Below are 20,027 nucleotides of genomic sequence, written 5' to 3'. Positions count from 1 at the left end.
GTTCAATTATCACTGAGGATGGGGAATTCTAATTAAATAAACAAATTAAATGTAAGTGCTTACCAAGTTCTAAATTGTTTAAAAACATTATTTCAATCGTCACAATTAATATTATCCTAATTATACAAAAATAGAAAGAAAGACTCATTACTAGGAAAAAGTCATACCGTTTGTAGGTGGCTTAGTAAGGTCAGAATTCAACCCAGATTTGCCAAACACCAAAACCCGTGCTCTTATTTGTGCAATTCTCTGAGAGCAGAATTCATACTCAGTTCTCTCTCCTTCCCGGGAGTCTTGGAAACATTTCCACTTACTTTATACTACAGCGATAGCATTTTTTCCCATCCTTTAAACCAGTTTCCTTTCTTCCTTTTTTCTCTCTTTACATACTGTATACAAAAAAGAACCTTGACTTTGTTCTTGTATTCAAATTTTTCCCTCTTGTAAGTGTTCCTATTAATGCTACAGGCACATCATTTCTTCAAGTCAAGAGTAAACAGCAAACTTCTCTGCCCTTTGCTGATCACTGAAAGGTCTTAGCTACGGGTCTCAAAACTAGAGAACAGCTGTATATGTACAATGAGCTAGACATAGAGGATAGTTTCTCCTCAGCCTTAGGTAACAAATGCTGATAAAGTGTCTGCTAAAACAGTCTATCTGAAATTACCGGCTTCTTCACTTTTACCCAAGAAGTGATGAGAACCACAGTAAAATGCAAAAACATGATATAAATTCCAATGGATTTGCTTAGATAGTTTTCAAAATAATTAATACAAACTAGTTTTAATGAAGTTATTGCTGAAGGCATCTCACTAAAGAGCTAATTCTATGAGTCATGGGTGCCACTTTTGATGGAACAATGACAACATTTGGGACACAGTTTTATTATAGTTTCTTTGTGGAACCTTTTCCTCAAACCTAAACCTTTTTTAATGGCCTTTCCTCAATGGTGTTCACTTGCTAATATTTTTAGGATCCAGGTTCTAAAATTTAGACAGTAGGAGGTATTGCAAACATATAGAACCTTGAAAATTGTTGTACAACATATACTGTTTGGCAATGAGAAAAAATAAGCAAAAAATATATGGCATGTACTTAGACTGAAAGAAGCAAAGATTTTTCTGTATTTGAAAAGAGACAAATCACATGCTTGAGCAAATAAATTCCTTTTCACCACACAAGTAGTGAGTATGTGCACACGTATATGTATATCTGTACACACTGTCATATCCTCCATCTATTTTTCTAAGGGGCCATTCATCTCATCCCTTCTTATGTTCCCCTAAGATCTTATATAATAAAAAGCTAATATGCAAATGACCAAACGGCAGAAGGACCGGTCACTATGACGTGCACTGACCACCAGGGGGCAGACACTCAAAGCAGGAGCTGCCCCCTGGTGGTCAGTGCGCTCAGCCAGAAGCTGGGCTCACGACCAGCAAGCACAGCGGCGGTGGCGGGAGCCTCTCCTGCCTCTGTGGCAGTGCTAAGGACCTCTCGGGGGATTTCCGACTGCCTACTTAGGCCCGATTCCTGCTGGGAGCGGGTCTAAGCCAGCAGTGACATCCCCCAAGGGGTCCTGGAATGCGAGAGGGCGCAGGCTGGGCTGAGGGACCCACCCCCAGTGCACGAATGTCGTGCACCAGGCCTTTAGTGGTATATAAGTGCTCATATCTCACCACTTTTTGGGATGTTCCTTTTTTTTTTTTTCTAAAATATCCCTATGTGTATAACATTAAAATGAATAAATTTGTACACTTGTTTCCTGTCAATCTACCTGTTGTCAATTCATTTCATAAACCCAGCTATCGAACCTAGGAGGGTAGAGGGATAGTCCTCTCCTCCCCAACAGTTTGAAATGTTTCGTGAGGAACCCAAGATTCCCGCCATGGGGTCTTTTACCAACTTATTAAACTCCTGTAGATACAGATGTAATGAGTCAATACGTTTAGGAAAACTTACCCTTGAAGGTAATTTTTTTATATCACTAATATTTACCTTATTTTATTCATTAAATCCAGTCTTGTTATAGATATCCTCTCATCATTAAACTACAGGCTTAAGGTAGCCCTGAATGAGCCTTTTAAAATTTAGTGTAAACATTTTAAAATACAGTGTACAAGTGTAAGTATAGTGTAAATATACTCAGCTAAGGCTCCATGCACCAAAGAACTCAGAAAATAATACTGAGCGTCTATTTTCTCAATTATCCCAAAGACAGCACATAACCAGTAGGCTCTAGAGGCACAGGAGAGAAAATTCGTTCCATGCAGTAGATGCTTTGAGATATTAAAGGGCAATTCTCTGGTGGAGCCTAATTAAGAAATGACCAGACCTTATATTACTTAAATATTAATCAGATTCACAAATGGAAAGTGTTTGTATTTGTGAAGTTGTGGTTTCCCAGCTGTAAAAAAGCAATGTCTCCAGGAAAACACACTCTCAAAAAAGAACATTAGCATTGTGTCTGGCAGCCTGTGTAATCAGGCTCTGAAAAGACTTCTAAGAGTCCTTCAGAAAAAAAAAAAAAAGAACAAGGACTGAGACCAGTCATGTTTTGAAACTAGAAGTTCTACTACACATTAACTATCTTCATATTACTAAAGCACATTTATTCCCTTTTATTTCAAAGTTTCAATTTCAAAACATTACAGTCACATATATAAGAACATGTGGTCATATACAGTTATACTTTACCTAAATATATCAATCCAAACCCTCCAGAACCAATCATCTTGCCCAGCACCCACTGCTTTCCTTCCATATCATCCAGAACCTTGCCTTCTGGAAGTGGGGCAGGAAGTTTGTATTTCTCATTTCTTCTTGGGGGCATCACTTCTGCTGGCAGAAGAGAGGGGAGGCCGGCGATTAAAAATAGAAACAGCAGCAACAAAATATTTCGGTTAATATACATTTCTCAAAATATCTTCTAGGGGGCACTTTCCCAGGTTCCTAGAAATTAGGATTCTGGTCAATTGGGTTTGTTCAAATGGAAGCTTCACATATATTACAATGTTGAAATCTACGAGGTACTGATGGTAAAAAAAACAAGCAAACAACAACAACAAAAAAACACCAACAAAAAAAAATAACACAAAATACAAGCCTGTTTAACTTAATGCAACATTTCTAAAATTCATTTGGGGGGTCTATGATACTATCAACACCTTAAGAACTGGGTTCACAATTTCTAATGAAAAAGAGAGAATAAATTTTACATATTCCTTTCATTGGCATGAGGTCTTGGGTCACTAGGAAATAATACAACTATGGATTGGGAAAATGGCAATGTACACCATTGCCAAACACAGCAAACGGCACGGAGTATTTGTTAAAGAAGCTGGGGATTTCCATGGGTTTATAATTTATAAAAAGGACTTATAATTTAGCAGAAGTCTAGGCCACTGGGCAGTTTCAAGCCGGCACACGCCTCCTTCAGCTTCTTTCGGTTTTTCTATACCCTGTCCCTTCCCCACCTTCACCAACGTGAAAACTGCCCTGAGAGATGAGTGTGGTATTGGCAACAACAAAAGCATAGGCTCCACAGAACAGTCACACCACTTTAATCGATTAGTTGTAATTGAACACAGGTTAGTGAATTTCACAATTGGAGATTTTGCACCGGAAGAGAACATTTCTTCGGGGGTGGAGGGGGACGGCATATATGCCTGAAACCAATTTAAATGTGAAGGTAACTGCAATCCTGTTATTTCCAAATAAATTTTTAAAAGTGTTGAGAGCTTCTGAATAAAGTTGATGTAAAGTTCCGTTGTATCATCTTCCGAATGAGAGCGTTTCTGTTCCTTTTAATAGGTTTTCTGATGCCCTTCCCTTACTTTAATCCAGTGCCCTGCTGTTACAGCAAGGCCTCAGGTAGCCTAAGCAAAGAAACACAGCTGAAACCTTCCAGGATATTCACCTGTCCTCCTCCTAACAGGAGCCCCGGGAAGCCGGGAAGTTAGATGGTGAACTGAGCCCAAAGTAGAAAAAAAAGTTTTGTGGGGGCTCCCCCCTGAACCAGTCCTTTGTATTTACCAGTGTCCACTACATATTCGCTGGTTTAAAACCTCAAGTCTCCAAAAAAAAACAACGTTCAGCTGGGCAAAAATTCTAAATAAGTCTGAAGTGGATCAAGGCAGTTAGCAGGCGGACCTGAGACCTGAAATGAAACTGACTATGAAATGCACATCCCGGGCGCCGACCCCGAGTTCCCGTTCGCCGCAGCCTCCCTCCAGGCCAGTGCCCGGGGGTCCCGCGTCCGGACTTGTTCCCGGGGCGGTGAGAAAAGCTCACCGCAAGCTTCCGGGGGGCAAACCGGTACCCAGAACCCGAACGCGAGCCGGGGCTGGGCGTGGGGCGCGCGGCAGGGGCGGGAGCGCGCGGCCCAGCGCCCGGGTCGCGGGGAAGGCCGGCCCGCCCCAGCGCGCAGCCGGCCGGCGCCTGGAGGCCGACTCCCCGCCCCTCGCTCTCCCGGGACCGAGGAGGGGGAACCCTCCCCGCTTCCCCGCCGGCGCTTCGGGCAAACGCGGGTTCCAGGGGCCGCCGGGTTCTCACTCGAGTTGGGGAAAAAGTAAGGAACCAACCGCGGAAGCAGGGACTCTCCGGGCCGGCGGCTCCCTCCGAAGGCGGCTCCTCCCGGGCCTGGGGCGCGGCACGGGCGGGGCCGGCGGAGAGACTGCGGGGGACCCGCAGCTGGAGGAGGAGGAGGAACTCGGGCCCTGGGCGTCCGAACCGCGCGCTCGCTCCCCGCTGCCCTCCCGGGGCCGGGCGGGGCCGCGGGCCCCCAATCCCGCGGGGAGGCGGGTCCTGCGCCGGGGCCGCCCCGGGCTGGGGCCGCACGGACGGGCCCGCACCTGGGCCCGCTGCGCCCGGCACCGCCTCGCTCGGGGCGGAGACGCCGGTCCTGGGCCCGCGGAAGGCCGGGCCGGCCGCGGCCGGTGCTTTCCTGGGGCCTGTCCGCGCGGCCGGGCCGCCGGGGGGCCGAGGAAGCGGCGGGTCGGAGAGCTGGGCGAACACCGCGCACCCCCCCGCCAGCCTGGAAGACCAGCCGTCCGTTCCGCGCGAAACATCCAGGACGCACATTTGTGTAGGTGGGACTTGAGGTCTCCTGTTCAGTGATGTGAGGCTTAGGGAAAAACACTTAAAAAAACTTCTGGGTAAGGGTAATGAATGCCTTCTAAGGAACTAGAATTTCCAACTCGGTCACCAAGTACTGACCGAGCACTTCCCTGAAAGCGAACATACCAGCTGGGCCCTGGGGAGCCAGCAGGCCTGGGGTGAGCAGGAGTGCGGTAACATGGGGTTTAGGCTCTAACCCAGGGGTCCTCAAACTTTTTAAACGGGGGGCCAGTTCACTATCCCTCAGACCGTTGGAGGGCCGGACTACAGTTTAAAAAAAAAACGATGAACAAATTCCTATGCACACTGCACATATCTTATTTTGAAGTAAAAAAACAAAACGGCAAAAACACCCGCATGTGGCCCGCGGGCCGTAGTTTGAGGACGCCAGCTCTAAGGGGTATATTGGCTCAAGACCTATTTACAGATTGGATAATCTTGTTTTTACTTTTATTTTTCAATTACAGTTTATGTTTAATATTAGTTTGTATTAGGTTCCGGTGTACAGGGTAGTGGTTTGACAATCACATACTTTACAAAGTGTTCCCCCAGATGTTTTCAGTACCCACCTGGCACTATAGTTACTACAAAGTTACTGACTATATTCCCCATGCTGTACTGTACATCCCTGTGACTGTTCTGTAACTACCAAGTTGTATTTCTTAATCCTTTGACCTATTTTTCACCCATTCCTTTACCCCCCAGCTACCCTCTGGCAACTCTCAGTCTGTTCTCTAGGAGCCTGTTTCTAATTTTGTTCGTTTTATTTCACATATAAATGAAATCACACGGCATTTGTCTTTCTCTGTCTGACTTATTTCACTTAGCATAATACCCTCTAAGTCCATCCATGCTGTCACAAATGGTAAGATTTCTTTTTTTCTTTTAGTGGCGGAATAATACTCCAGTGTGTATATGTACCACCACTTTTTATCCATTGATGGGCAATTGGGTTGCTTCCATATCTTGGTTATTATAAATAACGCCCCATTTACAAATTGGATAATCTTGATTAAATGTAATTACAAACTGCAATTTTGTTGTCTGGGAAATGAAAATAAACTCTATTTAGGTTATAAGGTTTGTTAAAGAAAAATTGCCTGACGTTAAATTGTAAGGAAGGTTTTATTCAAAGGGTTGCAATAGGAGAAAGAGCTACGCTCAATTCCAAATACAGCCCAAAGTGGGAATTTACAGCCAAGAAGCAGTGGATAGAATATTACTAAGAGGGAACAGCAGGAATAAGGGGAGAATTCTGGCTAAACTGAGCTAGCAGGATTCTGTAGCAGGCCAGGGTGATCAGACATCTCGGGGGTCATGGGGGGTGAGGAACTCCATTAGATTTAGGGTCTGATCAGTTATGGAGGATGGGGGATTCTGGCTACACTGACTTAACAGGATGCGTGCTAAAATTGGACAACTGTAGAGAGAACATGGAAGTCCAAAAAGAGTTCAGGGAAGCCTGATCAGAGTTTAGTCAAGGAGAAGGTCTTTGTCAGGTTACAGTTACAAGACTATTACGATAATTGAGACAGTCATGTTAATTAGTTTCTAACACGTAATAACTCATAGTAAGCTTATAATATTTTAGGGTAGACAAAACAAATGCTCAGAAAGCAATTATTAAGCAATACATCAACTTCCTCTGTAGGGAGTCAGTAAGTGCTTGGGATGCAAATACTGAAAGGAAAAATCAAAGTCCTTTAATGACTTTGATGGAATAGGTTTTAGGACTACCTACATCTCTCAGACTGTCACCAAATGAAAGACTGCATAAAGAAACATTTCTTAAAAAGCACTTGGTGCTGTAGCTAGGAAAACATCTTTTAAAGAAACTCCACAGTCTTTAGGTCACAGTCATTCACAAACCCAACAATGCCCATTCTTATTTGGACATCCGTAATAGATACTATTGGTTGCCTATCCAGAGGTTCATATGGGCATTCTTTCTCCCATTCCCAATTTGTGTGGGCTTCTGTCCCTTTCTCCAGGTTACATTCTTTGGGAAGATGCAGCTCCAGAATCCGTCATAACAGATTAGGTTTTGAGGGGAGGGACCTACCTACATGGCTCCTCTCTCACACCTGTATACCTGGTCTTTTAGTGTCACAGTCCTTTCAGGTTGCCATAACAGAATACCAGAGGCTACGTGGTTTATAAACAACAAACATTTATGTCTCATATTTCTGAAGGCTGGGAGTTTATGATTGAGTCACCTTCCAAAGGTCCTATCTCCAAATACCATCACACTGCGGATTAGGTTTCAACTTAGGAATTTTAGGAGGACACAGACATTCAGTTAGTAAGTCCTATTAGCTCAACCTTCAAAATAGATCTAGAATCCATCACTTCTCACCACCCCTACTGCTATCATCCTGGTCCAAACCATTGTCTCTTTCCTGGATAATTGTAGTACCTCTGTAAATCCTATCCCAGTTCCTACCCGTCAACCCCTTTCAGTCTGTTCACAACAAACAGCCACATGATCTTTTTAAAAGCTTAAATTAGATCATTTCTCTTCTCAAAACATTTCAGTGTCAATCTAGTTCACTCTCTATTAGCCAGTCCTTACTATGAGCTCAAACAGCGTTTGCAACCTTGGCATTTGGGCCAGATAATTCTTTTGTCGAGAAAGGGAAGATGGTCAAAAGGTGAACTCTCCTGTGCATTGTAGGTTAGTTAGCAGCAACCCAAGACTCCCCACCACTCCTTCCTCTGTAAGTTATGATAACTTGGACATTACCAATATGTGTACCCTCAGCCCTTAACTCATACCCCTCATAAAAATGTTCTTGAAGTTGATATAGAGGTAAATCTAAATCTAACAGCTATTTTTTTTTTTAATTTTGGAAGAAAACCTAGGAGAAAGTCTTTATGATTATGGATTTGGTAAATCTTTGTGATCTTTGAGTTTGTGTAATTAGAATGTACCACCACCCAAAAAATAGCTGAAAGTCTAAAAGAAGAAATTGATAAATTAACTTCATTAAAATTAAATACTTATTGCTCTTCAAAAAGCACTTTTCAGATACCAAGTTTCGGTAATTGTGTGGAGTAACTGGAACTCTTCCATTGCTCGTGGAGATCCAAAATGGTACAACCACTTTGGAAAACTGTGTTTCATATGATATTAATCATATAAATAACATATGACCCAGGAATCACGTTCCTAAGTATTTACCCAAGAGAAATGTAAAGCTACATGTACACAAAGATGTGTTATGTGAATGTTTATAGCAGCTTCTTATGTAATAGCCAAAAACTGGAAACAACTTGCGTTCTCATCAACTAGTGAATGGATACAAAAAGTTGTGGTATACAACATACCTCTATACAATGGAATATCCCTCAGTAATAAAACGAAACAAACTACTGATACAAGCAGAAACCTGGATGGCTATCAAAAGCATGATGCTGTGTGAAGGAAAAAAGACACAGAGTACATACTGTAACGTTCCATTGAAATTGCCAGGGGCTCGGTTGGGGGTATGGGATTGACTGCAAAGGGGCTAATACAACTTTGTGGAGTGATAGAAATGTTTAATTTCTTGATTGTGGCAGTGATTACATGATTATACATCTGTCAACACTCATTTAATTGTACACTTAAAATTTATGAGTTGTATGAGATGTAAATAAAATTAGGTGCAATACCTCAATAAAACTGACTTAAAAGGCCCTAACCTATTTGGCTCAGTGGATAGAGCATCGGCCTGCGGACTGAAGGGTCCCAGGTTTGATTCCGGTCAAGGGCATGTACCTTGGTTGCAGGCACATCCCCAGTAGGGGGTGTGCAAGAGGCAGCTGATCGATGTTTCTAACTCTCTATCCCTCTTCCTTCCTCTCTGTAAAAAATCAATTTATATATATATATATATATATATATATATATATATATATATATATATATATATATATACATACATTAAATCTAACTTAAAAGAATGGCCAAAGAGAATGATGGGAAGAACCTGAGTCCTTGAGACCATTAGTGATATATTCATTTAATTGACATTGAAGCCAGGGTACTTTTCATATTCAGTCATAACCATGACGTGCTAAGTGTCCTACTGTTTAAGCCACTCGCATTGATTTTTGTGTTTCTCGCATCAAAAATCTTCTAACAGATGAAATAATAAAGGCTCATGTGCCAGTGAATATAAAATGTTAACAAATTTTTACTGAATGAAAATGGGAACAGAAGTGCAGGTAAAGCTGTACTGAGAATATGTGGGATTTTTAAGTGTTGGGATTTAATGCAGAATTTTATGATTCAGAGCATATTGCTGTGTGTATGTTTCAAGATGAAAACTGACAGAATATAGAAATACAAATTTTGGAACTAGTGAAAGAACATCTTCTGAATGAACATGATGAGAAACAAGAAAGAAAAGAGAATCTAGACATAAAAGTACTAAAGTATGAGTCGTCAGAGACAAAAAATAGGGAAAACAAGGTTTTCAAACAGTGCAATTTTGATCAGTCTTACAGACTCTGAATGATTCACCACAAACACACACAAAAGGACTTTCTTGGCAGTATGCCATCTTGTAGGTATGGCATGGATTCTGCTTTTCAAAGAACCAGGTGCTGTAAAATGCTTACACTGGTTCAAAGAAAAAAGAAAAACCTAAGCATTTAGTGAGCATACTTTACAAGGCCAAGATCATTTCAAGTCAATTAAAATGTTAAAGATGTTGCATAGACAAAACATTTAGAAAAATCCAATCTTTGTTATTTAATGTAAGAAAGGAGATCACTTCACTGGAAACGTTTTGCCTGCCAAAGAAGAGCTAGTTTTTATTTTATAAAAACCAGGTCATTTGCACTCATAAATGCACAATCCCTGGAGAGCCGTTACTGACACAGAAATTTTGAAAAGAGTAGTATTCAGATAACTAGAATCGCAAACCTATCGTATATTACAACCAGGCCAAATATCTACTGCATTCTTTACATATAAGACCATTACAAAGTATGAACTTAAAAGACATAATTCTTGATTGTCCATATAAATGAAAGACAAGGATACAAAAAAAAACTCATTTAAAATGTCATCTTTGAGTATGTCAACAGGCTCCATAACTAAATGTGGTATAATGGAATATTGGCTGGCCACAAGTGGTGTTCGTCCCACCCTGTCCATTCCCCTAATATAAGCATCATAAAAGGTTAGTTAATCAAAGATTGGATTGGCATTCTCTATTCACACATGTATCTTCTTCCCCCCCAACTAACATGCCTGCAATAATCAAAAGCACAAGCTAGAAAAGGCAGAATGATGAAGACTTGTTAGGAGGCAGAAGGAGGTAAGGAAAAACATTTCATGAAGGGGAGGATTTATGTCAAGTCCTGAATATGAAGAACCTTAATTTGTTTAAGACCCCAGAAGGACAATGGTGAGAGATGATGATAGCAGCAGGTAATCCTGGAGAGGTGTGCAAAGGACAGATAATGCTGAAGTTTGTGAGTTTAACGATTTTTGTCTTTTTTCTAAGTAAAATGTGTCTGAAGAATTTAAACAAGGAAATGACATGATACTATCTACATTTCAAGAACACTATAGCTACTGAGTAATTATTGTCTAAATGATTCATAGTGAGAGATGGCAAAAATTTGTAAGCACTTACCTAGACTTCAGAAATTATTTTAAAAGCAGCTACATTATCTGCACTCACATAGGATGAGAGCTTGAGTTACTTTATTTCTATGACAGAGGAAAGAATTATTCCAGAAACCTTGAGATTAGGGATGATATCAAAGTTACAGTATTATATTGTAACTTTACCCATTTATCACTTGATCCAGACAGGGGAGATACTAGTAGGAATCATATCAGGTTAACAGAAACCATATCCATTTCTGTTTTGGCCATAAAACAAGGCTGGGAAAACACAGATAGCTCTCTATGGATGACCAAACTGAGAAAAAATACCATACTTATGGAAAGTTCCTATCATTTAGACTATATTCCTTCTTTAAAAAAGCAAAACTACCTTCTTTTAAAAATAAATTTACTACAATAAACAGGAAACCATTCTAAAAATTCTTTGATTCATATGTGCAACAAAATTAAAGACATTTGTATCTATGAAACTAAAAATAGTATGTATTAATTTCCTATTACTATTTAATAAATTACCACAAAATTATTACTTAAACAATACAATGCATTCTCTTACAGGGCTGGAGATTAGAAATCTTAAAATCAAAATGTCAGTAGGGCTGTGTTCCTCCTGGAAGCTGTATGGGAGAATCCACTTCTTTTTGTAGCTTCTGATTGGCTGTGGGCATAGTGGAGTGATGGCTAATTTGCATGTTTCTCTTTTATTTTCTAGCTTCTGCAGGCTACCTGCATTGTTTGGCTTATGGCCCCATGCTTCATTTTCAAAACAAGCAGTATAGCATCTTTCATTATTCTCCTATTCTGACCCTCCTGATTCCTCTGATAAGGGCCCTTATCATGATACTAGTGCCCCGGTGCATGGATTTGTGCACATTGAAAAAGGAAATTAATTAGAAGGTGGCCGGCTGGGTGGGACTGGGCGCGATGGGCCGGAAACGCCATGGAGCCAACCTCCTGCGATCCCTCCCCAGCCAGCTGCACCTGGGATGGCGCAGCTACTCAAAGGGCATCTGTGGAGTGAGCAGAGTCCTTCCGGCAGGTGGTGTCCCTTAGCCTGGCCTGTGGGGATGGGGCTGAACCTGGCTCTCCGACATCCCCCGAGGGGTCCCAGATTGCGAGAGGGTGGTTCTCAGGTGACTCACCCTGGAATCGGGCTCCCTCCTCTCTGGTTCTGGATCTGTTCCTTGGTGGTCAGTGTGCATCATAGCTACTGGTGGGGCGTTTGAACAGTTGGGCAGTCGGCCGGCCAGTCGCTTAGGCTTTTCTTATCTAACTAGAGGCCCATTGCATGATATTCGTGCAAGAATAGGCCTTCTTTCCCCTGGCTTCACTCCCAGCCACCTGGGAGCCGGCAAGTCCCCACTCCCTAGCCACCCGGGAGCCTGTACGTCCCCGCTCCCGCCAGGAGCCAGCAAGTCCCCGCTCCCTGGCTGCCTGGGAGCTGGCACGTCCCTGCTCCCACTGGGAGCCGGCACATTCCCGCTCCCTGGCCACCCCCGAGCCGGCACATCCCTGCTCCTGGGCCACCCAGACCCAGCAAGTCCTCACTTCTGTCTGGAGCACCACTCCAATAGCTCCCTCCACCGCCCCCCTTCCCCTCATAGCAGGCTTCACACCGCTCTGCGCCTACGTATGCAAATTAACCTCCATCTTTGTTTGGTTAATTTGCATACTCACTCTGATTGGCTGTGGGCCTAGCGGAGTGATGGCTAATTTGCATGTTTCTCTTTTATTAAGTAAGATAAAAGAGTGATATGCAAATTGACTGTCACCCCAATACACAAGATGGCTGCCCCCATGTGGTCAAAGATGGCTGCCCCCATGTGACACAAGATGGCCACCACAAGATGGCCAGCAGGGGAGGGCAGTTGGGAGGGACCAGGCCTGCAAGGGAGGGCAGTTGTGGGCGATCAGGTCAGCAGGGGAGGGCAGTTGGGAGGGACCAGGCCTGCAGGGAAGGGCAGTTGGCAGGGACCAGGCCTAAAGGGGAGGGAAGTTGGGGGTGACCAGACCTGCAGGGGAGGAAAGTTGGGGGTGACCGGGCTTGCAGGGGAGGGCAGTTAGGGGGGACCAGGCCTGCAGGGGAGGGCAGTTTGGGGGGACCCAAGCCTGCAGGGGAGGGAAGTTAGGGGCGGGACCAGACCAGCAGGGGAGAGCAGTTAAGGGTGATGAGGCTGGCAGGGGAGGGCAGTTAGGGGCAATCAGGCTGGCAGGAAGAAGTGGTTAGGGGCCATCAGGAAGGCAGACAGGCGAGTGGTTGGGAATCAGCAGTCCTGAATTGTGAGAGGGATGTCCGACTGCCAGTTGGACATCCCTTGAGGGGTCCCAGATTGGAGAGGGTGCAGGCTGGGCTGAGGGATACCCCCCCCATGCACAAATTTCATATATATATATATATATATATATATATATATATGGAACTATATATATATAAAGTTCACCCAGATAATTCAGAATGATCTTCCCATCTCAAGATCCTTAAAGTAATCACATCTGCAAGTACTATTTGCTATGCAAAAGAACATATTTTGTTTCCAGGGATTAGAACCTGGACATCTTGTCGGGGTGGAGGGTATTATTATTTTGACTACCAAAAAAATTATCTTGGACCAAAAAGAAAGAGATAAATAATATAATCTAAATTATAAACCAAGAAAAAAGTACTCAGTTTGTTACATCTAAAGTAGCAACTTTTGTTATACAGAAAAAACTTATAAAATTCTTTTAGAATTCAAGCAAAAGGACAGATAATAAACTTCAAAGATAAGACAAAACATCCATAAACTATCAGTGCAAAAATATATTGCCTGCAAAATTAGATGGTCCTCAAAGATTCTTCTGACACTAAATTAAAAAAAAACAAACGCGCAGTGTCAATCACAAAGTTGTAAATAAAATGACTATTACTTAAGAATGCTAAATACAGTCAAGTTTCCTTATGCCTGAGGGCAAAAATAGATTATGTTAAAGTCAGAAGTTATGCTAAGAAACCTTCCTGAGCAAAGTAACTAAAAACCTGAAGAAAAACTTTAAAAATGAGTCAAAATAAGAGCAAAGTTTCTTTTGTATCTATTCATAACCACACCACATTCTCTGAAAGGGAATTTTATTTGCCAACACCTTGAAGGGAAAATTGCCCTGCAGAATTGAGAAAAAGTATGGAGCTCTTGGAGGTTGCCCAAGAGCAAGAGCGGAGGAAGCAAACCAGGAAGGAGAAAGGAGATCAGTCTGCACGTTGGTTTGGGGCGGGATGTTGGATCAGGTCAGAGGTCACTATGGAGACACTGGTTGTAGGGTGGACAAAGGACTGCAGGAATAGTTTTGTCTGTTGGTTCACTCAAAGTTGTTTGGATTTCAAGAACAGCAACTCCTCTCTTATCTCTCTTGTATTCTCTTTAGTTTGTGTGACTGTATAAATGGAAGAGTCCATGTTCTATATCTGAACAGAGATAGTAACCATGAGAACATAATTGCCTGAAAATCCATAGACATTTTAGGAAAGGGTCTTCTTACCTAGATCTTGAAAGGATGGGGAAGCACTATCTATCATTTGGATTGCACATGAATAACGAAAATTACAGCTGGAAGATACTGGTGCTAAGAACATTAATGATCTGAAATCTAATTGATTATTTTAAGTATCATTTCAAAATGTATTTAAAAGCTTTATTTGACCTCTCAACTTCAATGATTTTTTTTTCTTCACTCTTACTGAAGTCAATCACTCTGAGGGAAAGGAGGAAGTGGCATTCATACTCTTGTTGTCAACACCAAAAAAAAAAAAAATAATAAAAAAAAAAATGCATCACTTCCCATCTCAGTTCTCTTCTTTGGACTTCCATGACACCACACTCTCTCTGTGCTCCTTCTAGACCACTGGCTTTTCCTTCTAAATCTATGTCGCTTAATCTGCCTCTGCTGACACTGAGTATCTTTCATTCCATCTAGTGGTCCCAGGGCTAGAAAGTTTATACCCCCAGTTGTTTCAGTTACCATTTGGAGTGGTAAGCAATCCAAACGTAGTGGCGTAAAACAACAGCTATGTTATTATGCTCACATATTCGATGTGTCAGGCTCTGGGAAAGGGCACAGAGAGGAAGGCTTACCTCCTGTGGGGATGATTTGCAGGCTGGGCATCACTTGCAGCCTGAGGGCTAGAATCAGCTGACAGTTTGATCACTCACATGTTTGGACTAGAAGACCAAGACCAGCGACTGTGTCTTGACTTCCTCAGGGCATGTCAGCCTCAGGGTATTGGTACTTTTTACTTGGTGGCTCAGAGCATTCATTAAGAGGGAGTGTTCTAAAGAACAGACAGAATTGCATTGCCTTTTCTTATCCAGCCTCAGAAGTCACATGCATAACTTACACCCCATGCTATTGATTACAAGCAAGTCACAAGCTTGCCAATATTTCAGAAGAGACATAGCTCCACTTCTAGACGGGTGTACTGTCAAGATCAAAACAGAGAAGAGCTTGTGGGATGGGAGAGATTGTTGCTGCCATCTTTGAAAAGTAAAATCTGACACAAGTTTTGATCAATGTAGTGAATTCCAAGTTTATGTATTTACTTTCCTACTTAATATTTCTACAGGAATCTAATAGGCATTTATTTTATTTTATTTATTTTTTATTTTTTTACCTTCCCCCAGCCTCCCCTAATAGGCATTTCAGTTATCACCTGACCAAAGAAAAAATATGATTTTTTTTTTTGTCCATGCCAGATTCGGGGATTATGGCATGACCATAAAAGGATAATTTGCTTAAGGTTATTAGATCTGGGGAAATACCTACATGTAATATCTCTGTGCATATTCACTGAGCAAAACCTTGATATCAGTATCAAACTGATAACAGCTAAAGAAGTCCTCAGGCAACTTAAATGTAGCAATAGGTAGAGGTGTTTTAACCATTGCAGAGGGAAAAAAATCACAGGCATCATTCCCGAGGCCACCTACTAAAAGAGCTGACTCTGAGGCTGACCTGGGTTGCTAACTTTGATGAGAAATAAAGTGTTAGAAATAATCATAACAACTGGCCTCTGAAGAGTCTTCTGGTAAACTGGACAGGACAGACATTCAGAATACAAGAAAATATGAGACTTTAATGGCTCTAGAGTTCAAATAATATTCAGAAAGGGCAAAAAAACAATGATAAATGCTGTGTGGGATGTTTCAGAATCTCCAAAAGCATTTTTAAGGGCCATGTACGTGCCTTTTTCATCCAGATACCCAAGGAAAAATTAGATAACTAAAAGATAACAGTAAACAATCAAAGACAATGTATACCAGGAGATCAACAGAGCCCAGAACCAAAGTGGCCATTCTGATACTAAACAAAACAAAACAAATAAACAATAATACCTAGGAACCTCACTATGACAAGGGAGGCAGTCTATGACTGTCTTAGCATAAAAATCTCAATAGTTTCATCTGGTCATTAAAACATAATGTGGCTAAGCCCGGCCAGTGTGGCTCAGTGGTTGTGTGTTGAACCAGGAGGTCATTATTCAATTCTGATCCCCAGTAGGGGGGATGCAAGAGGCAGCCAATCAATGATCCTCTTTCATCATTAATGTTTCTATCTTTCTCCCTCTCCCTTCCTCTCTAAAATCAATAAAAATATATTTTTAAAAAAGATTGTGGTTAAGACAAGAAAATAGGGCAATATCTTGCAAGCTCTTACTAGCTTTTGGTCAACTCTACATTTGGTTAATATAGAATCACTTAAATTTCCCCTCAATTGTTAATAAAAGTTCCTTTTGTAAATGTCAAGTCTTCTTCCTACTTGAATTTGTGAAAGCAATATGGTCTCATTTAAGCTAAGCCAGCCAGAGAGAAAAAACAGAGACTTCTGAGAGTTCAAGTCCAATGGTGCCTAAGAGGAAACTAGTCTATAGAGAAGAAAGATGGAAGTGGGCCAGACAGGTAAAAGATATTGAAGGTGGAAAAAAAATTGAAGGTTCAAATTATGCTGATGACTTTATGCCTGAAAGTTTGCTTTTCTTCCCCCCACCCCCCTATTTGGTTTGTAATAAAAACAGAAACTAGCTAATCTTTAGGCTTTTAAAGGACTTTATTGAATAGAATTCTCATCTGGCTTTTTGGGAATTATTGGATGACTAAACTGCAATTAGATCCCTCATCTTCCAGAAAGGCTATGGGTATTTTTCAAGAGAAATCAACTTTCTAAGTGTTTTAATGTAACTGTTAAGAGTTTCAAGAACCCAGAAGCTATTCTATTGGATTACTCTTTGGAAGAAAAGGCTTCCTTCTTTATATCCCTACTAGTGGCCTGGTGCACGAATTCGTGCACATTGAAAGGAAATTAATTAGAAGAAATATTTTAATATTGCTATTCGCCCTTTCTCTATAATAGAAGTGTCAAACAAATTCACGATTGACAATGAGAGATCAAAACACATGTGTGCGATTGGCGCCATCAAGAGCTTTATATGTATCACACATGCAAGAATCAACTTAGCTTTTTATAGATATAGAATAAACTTGCTTAATTAAACCTGCTTTCTGATTTAGCTAAACTTTTTCCAGCCCAGTGAAACACCCCAACTTCTCTTTCAGGTAATTGTCAGCAACACAGCAATAAATATCAACACGAAGCAGATTATTATTGTAGATCACGCAGGGAGAACAAAGGGTAAAATATTTAACTGCAGCAGCGTTTGACTATATTCTGTGCAGTGAGAAAACCTGAAGTCATTTTCAAGGTCCACCATTTCTTACTTCTTTTCAGTCAGGTCAAGTTTCTAAACTTTCTAAATCTCCATTTTTTGGCTAATGAAAAGAAAATAGGATTCCACTGAGTGTTCTATCTACCAACTCCAGGACTTCTGTGAGGATCAAATGAGATGAGGCACAAGAAAATGCTTCCCAGACATTTGGTTAAAGTGTAAAATGTTTCCACCTGGCTATAAAGCAAGTCTTGTTCCTGGGCTGAAGAAACTCCAAGGAGGCTAGTTGCTAGGGAGAGGAAGCCAGGCGTTGCTATGTGACGTCATTACCCCATGTGCACAGTAACCATTTCCGGGCTGGGCTGGGCTGTGGCCGCATTTTGCACCATGGAGTCTTGGCAGCATTGGCTGCGATTTGGTGGGGTGTCGCTCCAGGGTGGTGGCGGGTCCTGTGTCCCACTTAGGGGAAGCTGAGTGTTGGTTTGTCGGCCCCAGGTCCGTGGTGCCAGCCAGTGTGTGTCATGGCATGGCAGCTCCGGCGTTGAGTGTCTGCCCCCTAGTGTCCAGTGCACGTCATAGCGACCAGTTGGCGGTTGGACACTTAGCATATTAGCCTTTTGTATATATAGATTCCTTGATGTAGAGCTATCATAAAAGGAACTATGGACAAGACCAGGAAATGATGTTACTTCTTGTTGCTCTTAAGTGTTACCTCTTTCTGGGAGCCCTGGAGTAAAAAGCACTAAATCAGGAACAATATAAGTCCCAAGATAAAAACAATTTCCCCCGCTCTGAATGCTAAAAATAGCTGGCGAATCCTGTTGCAGTATTCAGACATTTTCCATCTAGATTTAAGACCTAGATTATGGGATTGTTTGAGCTCTAGTTAATAACAGATCATCACTGTCCTCCTTACTAGGCAGTTCCTCATTCGAAAGCCTTGGCCCTGATGTTTCCCTCCTCATTCACCAGATAGATGAATACTGCAGTGTTGGTCCCATTTTACTAAGATCATGTCATTTAGTCACCCTCAATTCCTTTTCTTAAGACTTCTCTTATACCTGATGATTACCAGAGGGAAGGGGGGTGGAGGGAGGTATAAGGGGATAAGGGGGAGGGGGATAAATGGTTATGAAAGGAGATTTGACTTGGGGTGGTAAACGCACAATGCAATATACAGTTGATGCATTATAGAATTGTACACCTGAACCTATATAATTTTGTTAACCAATGTCACTCCAACAAATTCAATGTAAAAATAAAGAAAATAAAAGTAAATAAAAGACTTCTATTATAAAATACTGGTTATATTCATGAAAATACAAGCAATTTCTGTTCAGAGGATACTCCCCCCCCCCATTTATTAATGTAACTATTCCTATTATTCTCTCTTTGCTCAGTCTCCCAGGTTGGAAATGTACACTCTTTCCTATAAATCTTGCAAATGAAGCCAGTGTTATTATTTTTATTGATTTCAGAGAGGAAGGGAGAGGGAGAGAGAGAGAGAGAAATCAATGATGAGAGAGAATCACTGATAGGCTGCCTCCTGCATGCCCCCCACTAGGGATCGAGCCCGAAATCTGGGCACGTACCCTTGACTGGAATTGAGCCCAAGACCCTTCTGTCCACAGGCTGACGCTCTACCTAACTGAGCCAAACCAGGCAGAGCTGAAGGCAGTATTATTTTTCTTGTCTGAAACACCTGTAAGAAAGTTCTGTCAATATTTCTATCTATACTAGGCTAACATTTATAAACATTGACTTATTTATTTATATAGTTGACTATAATTGACTTTTTTTTAACTCTGCAGCACTGCATTTTCACAGTTGTCTAACAAATCCACCCCCCTTTCCAACCTCTGCACGACTTTCCTCATCACTACCACTAACATGTGACCCCTCAAAAATAAGTTTGTTAAATAGGAGAAATCTAGTCTCTTATTGTTTAAAAGACTGCTTTGGATTTATAACCAGTCATGTTAAAGGTTATATTATCAACCATAGCTGTTCAAACTCTTCAGAGTTTCCTCACCCTTACCCATTTCTGGTGCCTTTCCCAGGATATAATCTGAATACTTGAGGGACCTAACTTATGTTCATGGGTTTGGATGGAGAGGCATTTTTGTCTTTCTTCCATAACCTGGATTGTCTCACTGGCCTCCAGTTAAGTTTTTCTCATTCTGCTGAGTCACTGGGCATCCTTGACTCGTGCCCTTGAGTTTGGAAAGCATGGGATGGAGGTGCTAGACAATTTTTAAAAGAAAAGGTTGAAAGGAAAAGGCATACTTGATTTTCCCAAAATGGTATAACTATTTAACTTATTATTACTTTATTTAAATAAAAGTTTAAAACTATATAGCCCATAAGTTAGCTCAAATGCACTAAAGTTTGTAGATTTTTATTCCTTCAGCAGTCAACAAAGAAAGATTTCCCTTTTGCCACCAGACTACATTTAAATTACTAAATGGTCTTTTATACCATTAAGGGGAATACATTCTAAAACGAAAACAGAACCATACTAACACTTTTAAAATGCTGCATTTACCAATACTAACAAACTTCACCCATAAACTCCAAACTATTTCGAATCTG

The 20,027-nt window shown here is 41.5% G+C and overlaps 1 protein-coding gene across 11 annotated transcripts in view; it reads right to left on the bottom strand.

Annotated features, from left to right (window-relative positions):
• Positions 1-4,836, bottom strand: part of VRK2 (VRK serine/threonine kinase 2) — a 103,888-nt gene extending 99,052 nt beyond the window's left edge. For 10 of the 11 annotated variants that reach the window (XR_013814597.1, XM_079791555.1, XM_079791557.1 and 7 more), the window contains exons 1-2: positions 4,584-4,718; positions 2,698-2,838 (exon numbers count right to left, since the gene is read on the bottom strand). Coding sequence is in view for 10 of the 11 variants with exons in the window: in XM_079791555.1 (XP_079647681.1) it covers positions 2,698-2,833 (136 nt within the window). In the remaining variant the exon portion in view is untranslated. Of the gene's footprint in view, positions 1-2,697; positions 2,842-4,583 lie in introns of all 11 variants that reach the window. The other variant, XM_079791553.1, reaches the window with a different exon arrangement.
• Positions 4,837-20,027: the final 15,191 nt, after the last annotated feature.

The sequence above is a fragment of the Cnephaeus nilssonii genome (assembly GCF_951640355.1).
Source record: "Cnephaeus nilssonii genome assembly, chromosome: 15".
Classification (NCBI taxonomy): domain Eukaryota; kingdom Metazoa; phylum Chordata; class Mammalia; order Chiroptera; family Vespertilionidae; genus Cnephaeus; species Cnephaeus nilssonii.
This window is presented reverse-complemented; position numbering and strand designations above follow the sequence as displayed.